The following is a 17,686-nucleotide window of genomic DNA, read 5'->3' as shown; positions in this document are numbered from 1 at the left end:
TTCTACTTTTGACTTTGAGGTTTCGGGATCGAATGCCGGCTGCGGGAGCCTCATTTCGATGGAAACGAAGCGCTAAAGGGCAGTGTACTTAGGTATAGCTGCACGTTAAACAGCACCAACTGGTGACAATCTCGCGAGCTCTCCACTACGTCATCCGTGTTTATCATATCGTGCTTTGGGGGCGCAAACCCCGACAATCATTCATAGTTTGTTCGGGACCAAGTTTAGTGCAATGTTGCGCAACCCAAATAGCAACGCTTTCCATTTGTAACCGCTGGCGTTGATCGCTGATGTGTGCATTGTAGAGCACTGTCAAAGATGTTTGGGCAGACGTGTCTCCTTTGTTCGGTAATTGTTCGAGATTTTGATTGTCTCGTTAAAAACCAATGTATTTCACAGTGACCTCTTCGGGTTTTCATCACGCGCCCTTCAGTGCATGCATAGTTGACCACGTGGGCCTGCATATTGTTACGGGATCGTGGCGTTGATGAAGGCAGCAGTGACGAAACGCTTTACTTGGTTGTACTTGGGACCCGTAAACGGAAGGGTAAACTAAAGCGAGCAATCCACACTGTGCACTGATATCGGCGATCAGAGCGTCGGCCGTCGTTCAAACTTATCATCGTCGAGACGCGCCTTCTTTTTTACATGGCGCATTAGACTTTCCAGCCTTATTGCTGGTGGTCGCGAAAGCGCTGGAATAGGCTGGATTGTTCGCGTCCTGCGCTTAACAAACTGGTCTACTACAATCGCGAAGCATTTGGAACTTGGTCTGCGCCGAGCATTCCTTACATTGTTGTGGGTGTGTGCGACATTGAAACAAGAAACGCTCGTGCACTGCGGCGATATCGATGAGTCGTGTCAAAAACATTCCACCCGTACGCATCGCTTAGGACTTACATTCTGTTCGCGTGCAGCTGCTTGGCGAATCCATGGACTGGTCGGTGAGTCCGTGTCAAGACTTTTACCGCTTCGTGTGCGGCGGGGCAGCGAGCAACCGGACTTCGGTGCGCAATCGTATCAACGAGCGCTTCCTCGCTACCGTCATCGAAACCGCCAGGTATGGGTCCTTCTACAGCAAGGCTGTCTACCCCGTGGTGTCGCTGTATCATGGCGGCGCGCACATGAAGGCTCCCCATTGTTTGGCACGTGCTCGCGTGGTTCGCGAACTTTTGCGGTTTACCGTTCATACTTTTTTCGGCAGGAACGAGGAGATCCCGGCTGAAAGCCAGACTGTAGCGCAGAAGGCGGCGCGTCTCTTCAAGACCTGCGACGACGTCTTGACCCAAGACACGGACTACGTGCCTCGCATCCGCGGCCACCTGCGAGAGGTCAACCTGCACTGGCCGCAACACCCGGCCAATCGCGACGCCGCCTCGGTGGACGTGGTGAGCACCATGCTTGAGCTGAACGACAAGTGGGGCTGGCCGTGCTTCTTCGAGTTTGAAGCCGAGAAAGTCGGCGATTATTCGTTTGAGGTACGTGGAGGCCGTTACCAGCGAGAAAGAGTGAGACGGAACGACTTTGTTATAAAACACGCCATATAGCCGCAGCGAAAGCTGGAGAAGCAGCATTTCCACAGGCTATTTGACATGGGTGCCGCCATCTTGGGCTGTGAAGTCAATGTTTTCTTGTTTGGTGTGTTGCGGCGTGAATGAATGAGGCCATGAAACGCCGTATGCACCGACCAAGCTGCTTTCATGCGTATGCGTCTACTGCAACACTGTTCAATGTTTTGTTAAGTACGCGAAACACAAAGGCGAACAGCAAAGCATGGCAGCACTAAACACCTCGGTAGAATAGTCTGTAGAGCCCGTCGTAAATACGGCTGTGGAGCTATGGCTGTGCATTTCGTAATGAGCTGGGAGCATTGGACGATCCACTCATTGAGCATTTCGCATTGTGTGAGGCCTGCTTGGTGTTTTACTCTTTTCCCACGATAAATTACACGTGTTTGTGTGATTCCTTGCCCGATATGACACCTGTATAGGATATTTGTGTGAAAGATTTTCGAACACTGGCGCAGCTTTATGGTATAATACTCGACTGCCACAAATAAGGTTATGGTGCAACTTCCGTGTGATCTTAAAAGTTCTATGGGAACAACTTAGGCATCAAGATCAGTTGCTGTTGTGATCCTGCAGCAGCTTTCTCTGTGAAATAAACCAACCCCAGACCTCGTCTTCAGAAAGAAGCAAGACCTAGTCATCAGACAGGCTTTAGAAGCTCAAATGTTCGAATAGTGTCTTCATGATGTATGGTGAAAAAAGTCCGTCAGTCATGCACTCCTCCAGGGTCGCAGGTCGATTGGTAGGTATGTGCCCTAAGTAACAGTAGAGCGCACCCACTTGTTTTGTCAGTGAGTCTTGCTGAAACAGAATGTAAACACTGCGTGGGTTAAAAACACTGATGCTATGAATGCGAGAATATTGACATGATGGATACGTTGTCCTGCGTACTGTGTACCGCAACAATCAAATCGTCAGCCTCCGTGCAATGTTACATTGGTTACGATGCTCGGCTTCTGACCCTGAAGTCATGGGTTACATCCTAACCGCGAATTCGATCGTATTTCGATAAAGATGGAATGCTAGAGACCCACAGAGTGTGTGCTGTCAGTGCAGGCTCGATATCAGGTGGTTCAAAAGAATAGAGCCCTCTATACTGCGGCATGCATCGTAATCGTATCTTTGTCCCCGCTCGTTCAAACCATGACGTTGTAATTATAATTAGGAGCTGATTATCAATTTATTTAATTGGGACAGTTCTACAGTGGTACAACACCTCCATCGTGCTATTCCCAATCGCGCGCGCGCATTTACGTGTGTGTGAATGTGCGCGTGCGTGTTTGTGTGCTTCTGAGCGTATTTCAGACGGCGCTCAGAAGAACCAAGGTTGCGCTAAGAGAATGAAATGTTCGGAGCTGTAGCACGCAATAAAAAACTTTAGGCACAACTCTTCCTCTCTCGTTGTTTGGTAAACAACAATCCGTTGAATGTCAACACGATCCATAACCGACCAACTTGAAAGAAAGTGAAAGTCTATACGTTGGTGCACCTTCTTAGACAAGGCACCATGGTGGGACCCTTGCACAGCACCGACTTTCGACGAATTATTTATTTCGCAAAGTAGCACAAGTAAACAGTAGCCGTGGTGGAGCTGCCACTCTTTTTGCCACCTCCATGAATTTCACCAATCTGCCGGGCTACTCGGCCTTTCCTAAGTAACCTGACGGCGGCCTTTGCGTCGTAAGTTCATAGACAACTTGGTTGGCCGCCTCAGGATGCGTCGTCCGAATCGAGGCAGAGTTGATCACTTTGGCCTGCGTGTCAACGACGGAAGGCGCAGAAGGCTTGACTCCTCGGCACGCCGTTATCGCAGTGGCTAGGCCCCTATCGAAGGTAGCTGTGACACCTCTATGCAGCGGATAGCGTGACATGACTTAGATCGAGAAAAGCGCAGGGGCAATGCATGTGTGGCACAGACGAAAGAGCAAGAACTGCGGCTGTGGTATGGTGGCTGTGCACAGCCACCATACGAAGAGCCAGGCGAATGAACGCTCCTGGCTCGGACACCACGGTGTCCAAGCTGGCCGAGAGCCAGGAGCGTTCTCCTATTTTTCAACCTGGCGCTTGATCCATGCGGCTCTTGTTGTTTTGCCAAAGCCGAACAAACGCGCCTTCTTTTGCGCCCCGGCGGCTAAAGGTCATCGGGACGCGGCGGATGTTATGTAGCGGCTGTGTAATGACGATGCGAGATAAGCGTAAAGGTTTTTTTTCGCTCTAGCTTTAAACACAGACAGCGCAAAAGCCAGAGTACCTCGACAAGAATGATACGTCTGACACCGTTGACGTTTGTAAGTGCATGAGTGATGCTATCTGTGTTCTTTTTTGGGAGATATGCCTTGATGCCTCCTCAAATGAAAAATTCAACCATCGGTGTCTCGCCTCCCGCAACGTCACGAACGAGTGGTGCAAAATATTGTTGAATAAATCATCACAAGTTTGACGTTACCATTGATGCCACGGCGGCATCAGAAGTAGCTGAAATTTTGACATTGTCATGCCGTCATTATGACGTACGTAACAAGACATCATGGGTGTCATTAGACTCATTACATAGCGTTGTGGCTTTCAAAAAGTTGTCTGATCACGGAGCCAATGCAAAGCCAGATGAACTGACTCCAATCTCGGAGGTCATGCTCGGAGGCAGTTTTACGTTAAATGGAGAAGAATAATAGCAAACCTTTATTTTGAGGGAAGGGGCACAAATTGTATTCAGAGCATGCATGGAGGTTGGGGCCCCAAGTCCAGGGCTCCGCTAGCTTGCGCCGCTCGCCTAACGTGACTCACGAGTGCTAGTTGCACCTCTGGGTCCGAGCTGGCAAGTTGCGCCTCCCACTGCTTCGAACTTCCTACAATAGTGTCGTCCAAAAAAAAAAGAGTTCAGATTCTCTGGCTCTCGGTTACACTCCAAAGAGATGTGAAATGAAGTTGATGAACCGTCGCACCACGGGCAAGCGTCACGGTACAACGTACGATATATGTTGCTGGGCCCCTATGCATTCAAAAGACTCCCGTCTGCACCTTGCGGAGATTTTTGGTATCTTCCCCTTCAAAAGTTGTTGAAGAGTGGCAGGGCCAGTCGACATATCTGAAGTATAAGCTCCCTCTATATCATATCTAAAGGTAGCATATACATTAACTCAAGATACATCGACAAAGGAAAACAGCAGATTTTACCGGCGAGTCGCCTTAAAGGTCCCCTTACCAGGTGAAATTCTGGATAATTAGGTTTTCAGGCACTGGAAGGTGTTGCCCATTCAATAATGAGCATTGCTCTGGCTGCTAACAGCTTTAGTGGCAGTCTGGCAAAACTTTAGCCGACCGGGTGTTAGGTGTACCCCACGTGGATACCTGACAGCCTTGCACGCGAAGACTCAGTGCCTGCTGGAAGACCCTGCCTTCCAGCAGGCACAGGTCGTCCTCAGTTAATTTTATCGTGTATATCTCTGCACTTCCACCTGAGGTAATGAGCTGGCGCTTCTCGCCGCGAAGACGTCTAGGGGCGATCATTCTTGTATTGGCAGCTCATGTCACGTAGCACGTAGTATATCTAACGCGATAAAGTTACAGAGCTCGTTTCGCAGACATTTCGGTGTCGGTGTCATTGGTGGTGGGTGAACTTAAAGGACCTGCTTAGTGCCTGCTGGAAGGCTCTAGGCTGGTCGTTGGGGCTGCGCAAGGCAGCGGCCCACCGCTGTGGAAGGGTTCCGGAGTTAGCAGCTTCCGAGTTTCTGATACATTGCCAGAGCTTGTGGGTTAATGTGGCGACGTCAATACGCCGGACCTTTCATATATAATTAGGATGTGCATTCGGGTAGTCTGCTACACAGTGAGAGCTTAGGGTACGTGCACATCTGCAGTTCGCCTGCGTCCTGTCCAGCTCTTCGCCTGGCGGACGGAAGGTTCGGCGGACAAGGTAGACTGCCACAAGAATTTTTCCAACTGTTTCATTAGAAGCTGAGAAAGCCAGTGTTTTGAAGCGCCGCGAAACCATGCATGATGCGAGGTGGCACGCTTGAAGCCCTTGCTGTTCGTCCCGTGTAGTCTTCGCAAGCCAAATCCCTCCCCTGCTCTTTTCGGTACTAGAGCGGGAGAATCATTTGGCTCATACGCATGGACACGCCATGTTCAAACAAGGTATACTGTGCCCGAACGAGCCCGCACCCCCGGGACGTGAGTGGTGCTGTGGCATAAAGCTTATTGAGGTGGCGTTCCCAGCGCTGCGCATCATCTCTATAAAAGTTAAGCCGACTGTGTCTTCGCCGATCGCTTGGCTTTCAATCGGAACATGCGGGGTGCGACATCTGTATGGACGCAAGACTTGTGGTATTATCAGCCAGGGCGGCATGCTTGAACATATAGATAAACGAGGGAAGATAGATGAGCCTGACGAGTGCTGGAACGTGGTGTACAAAACGTGGTTTAATTGTAAGGGGTTGCCTTTTCACGATGCGCAAAGCGCCTGAATATGAACGCATGCTAAGCAGAGGCAGAATAGGCTCGCTGCGATTCGCAGTAAACAAAACGCACATGTTTCGTCTGTATGCTTCTTTATTGCTCTCAAGTTTTAGTCATTCGAGCAACAAATTGAAAAACAAAACTGCGCATGTACCAAATATAATTGAAGTGTTACGGGCTACGGTTGGCGACTTCAGATAAGATCTACATAGAGGGCGGACCTGCATCCCGTCCTGTACGTCGTCCCTTCATATGGGGGTGCGCGTCCGCGAGGAGGCCAAGCAGCGTTAAACTTGAAATTTGGTGAAATTTGGTCGATTTACGTGGCGCGTAGCTAATTTTTTTGCAGACGTGGTCGTGAACGCCCTATGTGTGCACAGCGCTCGTCAGCTCAATATGGTCAAACCTGCTCTTCTTGTGAATGCATAGGTGACTTCGTGAGCTTTCCTATAGGCACCCGACAGTAGACGAGAGATCGCGACGAAGCTCTTCGGGCCGCCTCAGCATTGTTGGTACCGACCACCAGGGATACTAAGAGAACGGAACGCTCACTGAACACAGTGACACGCTGAAGTGTCAGTGCCCCTTTTAGCACGTTTTCAAAGAACGTTTCCTGGGCGCCTAATCAGCCGTGACCCCCTTGCTCGCAACTAAAAAAGAAAATGATATGCACGTGCAAGTTCGGTTTTGCTGCGTCCACTCGCTAGGCTACGCATTGGAAGGCTCGCTTATGCTGCGCCTACTGTTTGTTTTGGCGCTACTATCAGATCTCGTAAACTGCATTTCCGGGTGCCTATACTAGTGCTTTGTATTTTGGGGTGTTCTTGTTTCTAGTCCGTCGTACCTCGTCGACCAAGCATCCACTTTCTCTCTGATTTTGCAGATCGTTGTGAAACCTACTCGAGGCCTCGACCTCTTCAAGACGACGGTTCTAAGGCTCGGGCTGGGGTCGCCGGCCCACCGACAGTACTTCGAGACGCTGTACACGCACTACGGGGCTGGCGTAACAGACGGCGTAACCTTCGAAGATATGCTTGGGTTCGAGGCCGAGGTCTTGGAACCGCTTCTGCAGTTGTACAGCATGGCGCCCCGAGCGTACGTGTTCGAAAGAAGCCCCTACGACACATCCGGAACGTGGGAACGGTGGACCACTACCATCGCGAGGCACTACGACCTCACCGGAAGCGAAGAGGTGCGGGGACATGTTTACACTGAGGGGCGCGCTGCACCTTTAGGAGAAATATTGATACTTACAACTAACCTGCAGTGAGCGCTTGTCCCCCAAAAAATGCATGGACGAACTCCGCAATGGAAACCCTGATAGACCCCTTGCAAAAACGACGGCAACACTGGGCGGTGGCGTCCGTGGTAAAGGAAGAAACTACCACAAAAGCATGCGTTCGCTGGGCTGCGTTCTTTTCTATTCCTCCTTCGTTATGCAAGCGGCGTTCCATGCGACTGTTTTCCCCACGACCACGTGAGAAAGTGATATGTTTTGCCTTCTGCCTCTAAATGCAGACAGGCTAGTTGAGTTTTACGAAATCAAGTCGAAGACAGAGCGTCCCTGCGACCGCAGCAACAACTTCAGCGTATAACTGCGTGGGACGCCGCTGCCATGACGAAGGCGGAATATAAAAGAACGGAGTCCGGTGGATGTACTCTTTTGTGGTAGTTTCTTCCTTTACCATGGACGCCACCGCCCAGTGTTGCTGTCGTTTTGACAAGGGTTCTATTGAATGCGAAGGAGCAGCGGTGCGCACGGCGTTCACCCGGCTGAAAAGGGCGTCGGCACGGGTGCTAGAAGAATGGTTTGAAGCAAAACACGGTGTAGCGTTTGAGCTCAAACCTCACAAACGCGAAAATGCACGCGACAGCGACGAGCGATGCTATGAGCGATGAAACAGGGCGTTCACGCGACGTGTCGCGTGATAGTTTTCGCGCTATCGCTCTGTTCACCAGATATGCAAACCGTCGCCCATCGCCCGGAAGTGCCGTGCTCAAAGTACCGGAACAGGATGTACATAAATGACGTACTGCCGGTTCTCGTCATGTGCCGCGAAATCGCCACCTCCTCTCACTCACCTCTCTGCCCGAGTCACGCGTGCACAACGAAGAAATAACGTAATGTTTATGCACGTGCACATAAAAAAGTGCTGCAAGGCAATAATAAACACTTTTCGTTTCATTACGCAGCAATATATCTTATTTTTAAATAGCATACCACTCACTACGCGGTTTTCTTGGTACGAGTAGACGGCCTTATGCAAGCAACAGTGGAGTTCACTCGCCGAACCCGTCGCGTGAATGATGTTTGCCTGCGCTAGCGACAGTTCCCGCGAAGGCAATCTACGTCGCGTCGCTCGTCGCTGACGCATGAATTTTCGTGTTTATGAGGTTTGGCCTTTACTTGGTAAGCATTTCTTCAAAACGCAAGGACACGGGAGGCGGGTTGGGTTTCGTGTACGTTTCATCGCAGATAAATGAACCGAAAGAGTTTTTTTTTATTCGACGATCGGTCGAGCTTTGAAAGAGGTGGAGAGGGCGAAGCGAGATAGAAGGGTGTTGCGGACGGAGGAGCCGGCATGCAGTTAGCTGCAGCTTCGTGTGCTGCGGCGAGCGTGGTGCGGGTAAGGGAGAGAGTGATGTCACGGTGCACCTGCGAGAGGAGCGTGACGTTAACCAACGGTGACTAAATTTCAAGGCCGAAAGGCTGCCGCAGTGACGTCAGAAGTTGGGGGCCCAGTTGCCCAACTGAGCATGCTAAGTAAGACTTTTTTTCCACATCTTTTATTCGGCCCAATCTAGCCGCAGCAGCTGTGAGAGCGGAAGCGTTGGTTCTCCTAAAACGTAAACGAAACACAGGCTTTCCGCCGCGTTCGCGGCGTAACTGGGCCCCCACCCTCTGACGTCAGTGCGGCATCCTTTCGGCCTTGAAATTTAGTCGGCGTTGCGTTAACACGCAGCTGTGGCGGGACCCATGGTTGGCACCGCTACAACCTCTGCGGTGAGGGGAACGGGTTGTGGTACGTTCGTACGGATGCACGTACGTGCGGCGTTACACACGTGAGGCAAAGAGCTACTTCTCATCTAGTATTCAATAGCTATGTAGCGAGCGAAAGCAGGAGTTGTCATATAAGGAACTTTACTACCGTTATAGCGATTATATGGTTACACTTATCACCTACTCGAAAGAAGTGATACGTTTGTGGTTTTGCTATTCAGATATGCTGCAATTAAAATGTGATCCCACATAACATTGTGTGCATTCGATTACCTTGCACACCACAATGACACCTTCCGATAACATCCTGTGCACATCCAACACGCATGGCCCCGCCGTGGTGGTCTAGTTTCTAAGGTACTCGGCTGCTGACCCGCAGGTCGCGGGTTCAAATCCCGGCTGCAGCGGCTGCATTTCCGATGGAGGCGGAAATGTTGTAGGCCCGGGTGCTCAGATTTGGGTGCACGTTAAAGAACCCCAGGTGGTCAAAATTTCCGGAGCCCTCCACTACGGCGTCTCTCATAATCATATAGTGGTTTTGGGACGTTAAACTCCACATATCAATCAATCATCAACATCCAACACGCATGCATATAGGCGTGCACAGCCCGATGGATTAACAGGTACAACTTATCTAAAACGCTATAAGCAAACGTGGCTGTGCTCCTAGATGTCCGGTAGCCCCTTGGCTGACCTCCCTATAGGGATGTCCAGTCCACTAGTTGCACACAATGTCGTGGCTTCTACGCGACATGAGCAACTGAAAACCATATATTTTATAACGATTCACCGGCGCAGCATACGTTGTTTATTTCAGCTAACGATGAACGCAGACTTCGTTTTGATGCTACGTACACTTATTTTCATGATTCGCTATACTTGAATATTCGTGTAGACGCTCAGCCGTTCACCTTTCAAGATTTTAACGCGACATTTCTTTCGGCAGCTTCCCCGGAGTGTAGCCTGCTGCTCATTTTATCCCGGAGTTGATAGACAGTTTGTTTTTGCGCGCGTATCGTACACAAAATAGTGTAACCTAGCTGTGACAGCGGAAGAGATAGGAAGAAACAAAGAGAGAGAGAGAGAGAAATCACAGCATAGCCTTCTATAGTATTGCGCGAAAATGCTAATGAGAACCGAGCATGAGGAGGACTGATGTGATGGTGAGGAAGATGAAAGTGAGCGGCTCAGCGTATCATTGCATAGTGAAATGTGGCATGGCAGGGGCATAGGGAAGCTAGGGTGAGGAGGAGGGAATGAAAAGGATGCCACCAGGTCCCCTGTTTTCTCGGGATTTGCACCAGCTGTGCGAAGCAGACCAAATTTTAGGAGCGAAGTACCTTAACTCCGCCCAATGTCCCTCCGTCCATAAACCGCCGCCCGCTGTCTACAACGAATGTAGAAACCGGAACATCTGTGAAGAACAAAAAAAATATCAAAAGGCTGTTAACCGGAAAATACAAAATAAAACACCGCAAATACATTGACATTTACACCAATCACTCAAATCACATGGCAGAACACAAATTTAACAAGATCAAAATAATAGGCTGTGAACCAGAACAACACAGAGGGCCATAATACATAATCTGATGCATACTGCTTCGCACCATCATCAGCATTTATTTCATGGATATGCGTGGGCGTTTTTTACATAACCAAGGCCTACGGCACGGCTTTATGTTCTTCCATAGTAGAGTAGCTCTTACTCTAAATCGTTAAGAACTTTTTCTAAGCACACATTACTGCAACAGCTTCAGCCAGAGAGGCTTTATCTAACAGTTCATGCGCCTAGTGCTATAAGCACTAGGCCAACGGGACAGACTAGTGCTCTCCCGTAGTAGAGTACCAAGTACTATAAATCGTTAACCAGTTATTCTAAACACAATATGCGGATTTTCCAACAGTCAACTCACCTAAAGGCACCAAAGACCCTTATTTCGTGCGCTACACATCCAGATCACGATCTCGACGAGCCACCGGGAGTATTTCCTGGTGGCGCTGCAGCTGATCGCGCAGAAGGAGACCGTCGTAGAGCTCGTCATCGGCTGGCTGTGTGTCCAGCTCACCTCGTGGTTCGCCAACCGACAGCTGATAGCCAACTACCACGGCTACGGCGAAGATGTCGCGGCGCAACACCAGCGCGCGTGCCTGTCCTTCACCTTAGCGACCATGGGAGTGGCCCTGTTCGTGCCGTTCGTGGCGAGCGTATACACAGAACCGGTGCGTGCCGACGCTGCACGCATCGCCAGGGCCGTGCGTCGCACCGTGTACCAGAGCCTCGACAGGGCCACCTACCCTTGGTTTGAGATGGACGTAGTCTTCAGCATCATGAACATCGCCAGTGCGCATGACCTCGAGGCCAGGTTAGAAAGATCTCGCATAGCCCCTCTGTATTTACGCGAGACAACTCGAAAGCAGCAGCCGTCGTCTTTGTCTTCTCAGTGAATGCATTGATAAGCGTGTGCGGGGCTCCTCTTCAAGAGGGGGGGGGGGGAGATGGTGAGAGTTCGTCAAAGTTCCCCCTCCCTATCATGTCAATGTATGGAGCTGGCTCTGCGCCCTCCCCCAACCTCGTGCGCACGCCTGTGGATGTATTGATCTCAAAAAGGAACAAGGTTTGACCGTGTTCATTGGTGCTCGCTCAAGTATAATACACAGCGCAGAACCTTAAACAGAACAAGATAATGATGGGGCATGCACAAGAAGCCTTCATTATCAAAGGGCCTACAATTGCGGTGTAGGTCTCGCGTGGTACTTCGTCATTTTTTTCTGCAGCCTGTAATACTCATTTTTTGTAGTACTAGGCACAGTGCGTACGTACCAGCACTATCTGCAATGGGGGTATGTTGTAAGTTAGGACTATTCTTGTTCTACGTTCGGGTCTGCGCTATGCGGTCTGCTCAAGGAGCGGATTTATTACCGCCTCCCCAACCTCCCTCTGTGCCTAATATGCAATTGCAGTGCCCGTAGTATTGATGCCATTAAAACCTACAGGTGCACCACACCTGATTTTGTGTTAATTCAGGAATTGGCACAAACTGGGACCATCGCATGGAGTTGGCACAAACTGGGACCATCACCTGCAACGACGTCGTCGTGTCAATGCCTCCAGGATTCGAGGCGCTGCAAACCTTTCTCACCTTACCTCGTCTTGCACTTCTCACAAGATCGACCCAACTTTCACAAAGCGGTGATCTGACGTGACTACGACGTCGTAACGTGACGTTATCTCATGTGAACTACGAAATTTTCATTTTCCGTAATGTCATGATCACCGTCATGGGTGGCGTCATAAAGAGGTGATGATATTTAGTATCCCTCGTGTTGACAACGATGAACAGTTTTCGTTTTTTTGAGGCATTGAAAGCTCCCGAAGTCATCAAACACTGTCGTTGTCATCATAATCATCATGATCATTTAATTACCCATAAAGGCCCTTTTCAGAGTATTGCATGAAGGGGATGGGGGGTACAAAAGCATGACGAGCAGCATGTTGTTATGTCTGCATTGTATGATCCTTTCGAGAAACTTCTGGTTCTGTAGGCACCAAACCACCATAGTGGAAAGAGCGTGCCAAGAAAATAGAAGCAATTTTGTACCCTTCGCACTGTTTCTGAAGTTTTCGGTGCTTCGATTGCTGGCCACAGGTTCTCCCATTTTCCGGACATGGAGGTGAGCTTCGTGAGGAACGTGCGAGACGCTGCTAACGCCCTCAATCAGACAGACGCGGACGCCATCGGTACGCAGATTCATACGTGGATGCTGCGGGACCAACTTTACGCGTTCTTCGCCTATCCCGACCGGCTAGACTACACCCTCAAGCCTTCCGTACTAGCGCCACCTGTGTACCACGTGTCTGCGCCTGCGCCGGTGCGCCTGGGCACGTTCGGCGTCGAAGTGGCCAAGGCCACCATTTTCAGCTACGTCGACCTTCGTCACGAGGGACACAGCACCGATTCCCTAGATATCTTCCGAAGCTGCTTCTACGCGGCAATGTACGAAGACGTAAGTCGAGCGAGCTCTAGGGGCGAAGCTCTTGAGAGATGTGGCTATAAGAGGAAAAAGAAAAGTGAGCCCCGTAACTGTCCGCATCAGGGTGCGACACCTCAGCAGCACCTCACGAGGGATTAAAAGGATAGGAAGAAAGGTGTAGAGAGAGAAAGAGAGAGAGATGCGCTGGGACAGCGAGCGAGGACATATCGAGGGGATCGGAGAGATAGGAAAGATGGAAACACGGTCACAGAAGTCCAAGAACGGGACACCACTAGCGAGAGCTCTTGTCGGCGTCAGGAGATGGCGTAGGGCAAGTCCAGTAGGTCAGAGCTGCGCTGACGTCGGAGATCGCGAGGGCACAACCGGTTGGCACGGAATGCAGCGAGGGGCTCCAAGCTCCTGAAGACCTTGCCTTGTACTCCATAATGATCACGGTATAGAACCGTTGCTATAGTCGAAACATATGCGAGACACAAAGAAAGTATCACAATGGACTTCAACCTAGACATAGGCGTAAGGTAAGGTATCGCTGTTGCCGGCGAAAATAAACCATAGAGAAGGGCACTCATGAGTTGATCACTACTAAAATGCGCCTAGATGTCTGTTAGATCTGTTTAATATTGTGTCTAACAAGGAAAACGAGCTCTTAAATGTGTACTTTATTTCTTCAGGGAAACCCGTAACACAAAGGGACATTTCGAGCACTCTATTCGAAGAAATTGCCCGTATTAAAATGGTATGTCTCGCCATTGGTATAAGGGGTATAAGGTGGTCGGTGCTTGGATTCACTTTAGAGGCAAATCCTCCAATCCGCCAATATTTCAAATTCTTCTTGAATCGCCTAAGACGAGAGCAAGGGAAAATAATTAATCTTCTTGATTTCTAAATACACCAATTGCCACTAACTTTACATTATGTGGGACAACGGTCGGGTAACGTGTGGTTACTCACCGATAGGATACGCTCAGCTACGTCCGTTTGTCTTGATTCCCTTCGTAGGGATGCGTGAATTTTTATTTTTATTTTTTTACTGCTGAACGACCAAATCTGGGCCGTCCAGCGCGGCGGGGTTGCCGCCCCAGTCCAGGACTCAAGCCTGGACTGGGGCGCCGAGATCGAATGGCCTGCCCATTGTGTTCAATGAAGTCTTTTCTCTCTCCATCTGCCACGAAACACGGCAGCGAGGGGCAGTGGCTAACACTACCGGGGATTAGGCCTAAGCACACATAAATACTCTACAAAGCAGACAAGCGAGCGCCCCCCCCCCCCCCCCCCCCGCAGTCGTAATTTAATTCGCAGAACATCGGGTATCGTGATTCGAAGGTTGGCATCCCGCCGACGACAAGGGTAATTTTTCATTCGGATAAATGGCGACATCTGTAGGGCCTAGATAAAACGGGCAAGTATGGAGTATGCGCAACAGAAACCTAGGTCAGGGTACTTGTATGCTGGTGTACATTTTCCACAGTGACTTAATAACGAGTTAGTTGCTTCTTCAAAGTGTTTATTTTGAAAAAGTAAATTAGACGAAAATGGACGTGACTTTAATTGAGGTTACACGAAGCGCCATAGCATATGGGTACCTTCGTTGGGAACCCGGTATTTTTTAGCGTTGTCCCTAAACGCCAGTCCCTGTCGGTGGCGTAACCGATAGACATGAAAAAAGTAATTGATAGACACAGACATGAAAAAGTAGTCACAAAAATATAAGCAGGATCGATTCTAACCCATGCCGCCTGCATTGTAGTTGTTCTCGACCCCACACCGATGCTGGGGCTTGAATCTCATTGGCAAAGGGACTCTATACAGGCGTCACATCGGGCAAGGAATGACGTCAATCTGTGGTGTATAGCGAGGAGGAAGAGTAAAATAACAACCGCTCATCACGCGATGCTGATTACGCAACGAGTGTGTGGTTTAATGCTTCCCACGTACTGCAACGTGCTTAGCTACAATTCATCGTCATCAGCCACATGCAGGATCAGCAACGTGCACGTAATACCTTACAGACGCATACCGGGTACCATCGGTATTCAGTGTCGGCGTCGTTGGTTGTAAGCGAGGAAATATTCGAAGAAAGTGAATAATAGAAATTTCTGGGTCCGAGTGGGAATCGAACCCAGGGCGTCAGTGTAGGCACGCAGGGGTTTCATCAGGGCCACATTGTTTGTTCGAAGTGTTTTGGAAATAGAACACAATACGATTGTTATTCAGTGGCACAAGTCTCCTTAACGCGTCGTGTATTGCGTGGCGCGAGCGTTTCGCGCCAGGTGGTGAAAGATGTGAACCGAGCAACGATTGAGTGTTTTGATGGCCCACCGATTACAAAGTGATCAGACATACTTAATTGTAATCGGCACCAGAACCATAAACAGTTCTGCACAGCTGCGTATATTCGCGTGTTGCCCTGAGGACGCGCGTCGGACGTTTCGCCGATTCGGAGCGGCAATAAATGTGGCCCAGGGGCCACCTAACTGCGCTTGCAGAAGGCTTTCAGTGGTACTATGAGATGACCAGTGTTACGCGCACAGTCGTTTGTTTCCTAACGGCATCGTTCAGACATGAACCGATATTGATATGTGGGGGTTCAATGTGCCGAAACCACCATATGATTATGAGAGACGCCGTAGTGAAGGGCTCCGGAAATTTCGACCACCTGGGGTTCTTTAACGTGCAAGCAAATCTGAGCACACGGGCCTACAACATTTCCGCTTCCATCGAAAATGGAGCCGCCGCATCCGGGATTCGTTCCCGTGACCTGCGAGTCGGCAGCCGAGTGCCTTAGCCACTAGACCACCGCGGCGGGGCGGCATGGACCGAAGCATCGGAAGCTGATTCGCACCAGGCCAGATTACGCCATCTCTATCAAATCTTGAAGGCGAAGCTTCAAACGCCCTCCCGTTTTCTTCCGATGTAAAGATAAGCTTACGGCACGATCAGTCTCGAATCCCATTATGGCTCGCACTTTGTTTCAGCGACCGAGGGAGGCCGACGCCGAATGGGAGCGAAGAGTGGGCCTCCACATGGCGTCCGGCGCCGCAATAGACGTCGCGCTGGCGGTGCTCAGAACGGAGGCGTCCTTCGACGAACAGAGGCTGCCTGACGTGCCTCTGTCGGGACGCCAGCTGTTCTACGTGATGCTGTGCTACATGCAGTGCGGGGCGCAACACGGCGTGGCGCTGTGCAACGAGCCCCTTAAACACAAGGAAGACTTCAGCGACGCCTTTGCGTGCCCTCCGAGAAGCAAAATGCGATCGAGGCACCAATGCAAGAGCTTCGTTTAGCGTATAATGCCGTGCACCGTATATCGTGCGAAACGAATGTAGCGTTCGTACGGTATACAGTGCGCTATGTGTATGTTTATTAAATGTGTGTGTCGAATCGCCTAAACTTAAACAAGCGAAAGAAAATGCACGCATCTTCACCGAGTGAATTGGGACGAGTGGCTGAAGCACTGGGAATAATTATTACTATAGCGCCTACCTTTCTTGACGTCTGTGTCGCCTTTTCCTCTTTTTTCTTATGGGCTCCGCCAATACAAATGAAAAAAAAAGGAAAAGATGACACAGACGTCAAGAAAGGTATATGCGCTGAATGTAGCGCCTACCTTTTTTGACGTCTCTGTTGCCTTTTCCCTTTTTTTTCATGTGTTCCACGCTAATACAAGCTATGTCTGCTGGCTTTCGTTTGCGCGAAGCAAGCGAAGGCGAGCGAAGCCAGTGCACCTGTGTTTTCGGCTTCGACCACCTCCGCTTACAATTTGTTAACAAACACTTACGCTGCCAAAACTACACATGCTGATCTGCAAGGGATGTATGGAAGTGTGGACGTAACCCAGCAATGCCACATATCGCTCTGCTAGGTGCTAGACAGATGTTTAGGATCTGCGTCTTCATCTGCACACCATGAAAGCGGGTGGAGGCCCAACTGACAACTTCGCGCCTTGAAGGCAGGCGACGTCTGGTGAAGAGGGCCAAGCTGTCACCTCGGGTCCATGGTATCCTGGGATAGAGAGACGCCAGCCATTTTTTGTGACACTGTCGTCCACTAAAGTTTACAGCGAGGGGACCAGCACCGCATTGTGATTATCAATTTCGACCGTATAGTAAAAGCGTTATAAGATTAGAGATCTTCAGGGCGCATTGCAACTCGCCGCTGTAATTTATCAGCTGACGAGTCGTGCTACTGTGCTTGTGGTCGTGAGTTGGATTCCCGGCCAGAGTGGACGCATTTGAATGGGTATAGAGCAGTCACTAGGTTTAGGCGGAGATCAAATAACCCAAGGTCTTCAAGATTATTCAGGAGATCTGTACAATAGACCATGCCTCGTAACCATATCGTGGTTTCGCGGTGTCAACTGCCGACCAAGTTGTAAGCGTAAAAAGAGTTCTGTGGTGTTTGTGCTGCAAGCTATCGCCTGTCAACAGCTGTGAGCGTGTGGTAACAATGCTACATTCTGCTGCTACTACTGATACTAAAGCTATTGCGATGGCGGTTTGCCTTCTTGGTTGGGTGGCTATACGTTTCTCGCCAAGTGAGCCGAATGTGAGGGCATTGATATTGGTCGTGCTGAGCGCTCTTCAATGGAGGTGATCGCAGGCCTACACTATTTCATGCCACATATAACCAAATCACAAGTTTAATTGGCACGTAAAACCACAGAATA

General features: G+C 49.9%; 1 protein-coding gene across 2 annotated transcripts; it reads left to right on the top strand.

Annotated features, from left to right (window-relative positions):
• The first annotated feature begins 645 nt into the window (after positions 1–645).
• LOC142792741 (uncharacterized) lies at positions 646–16,494 on the top strand. Of its 2 annotated transcripts, none has more exons than XM_075885667.1 (4): positions 646–1,060; positions 1,205–1,388; positions 6,907–7,215; positions 15,996–16,494. In XM_075885667.1, exons 1-4 carry the CDS (start codon positions 933–935, stop codon positions 16,302–16,304), a joined length of 930 nt encoding a protein of 309 aa, XP_075741782.1. In that variant the 5' UTR covers positions 646–932; the 3' UTR covers positions 16,305–16,494. The 2 variants fall into 2 exon arrangements, with proteins under 2 accessions (XP_075741782.1, XP_075741781.1); XM_075885666.1 differs by having other exon boundaries at positions 666–1,060; positions 1,205–1,478.
• Positions 16,495–17,686: the final 1,192 nt, after the last annotated feature.

Source organism: Rhipicephalus microplus, unplaced genomic scaffold (assembly GCF_043290135.1).
Source record: "Rhipicephalus microplus isolate Deutch F79 unplaced genomic scaffold, USDA_Rmic scaffold_238, whole genome shotgun sequence".
Taxonomy (NCBI): Eukaryota; Metazoa; Arthropoda; class Arachnida; order Ixodida; family Ixodidae; genus Rhipicephalus; species Rhipicephalus microplus.
This window is presented reverse-complemented; position numbering and strand designations above follow the sequence as displayed.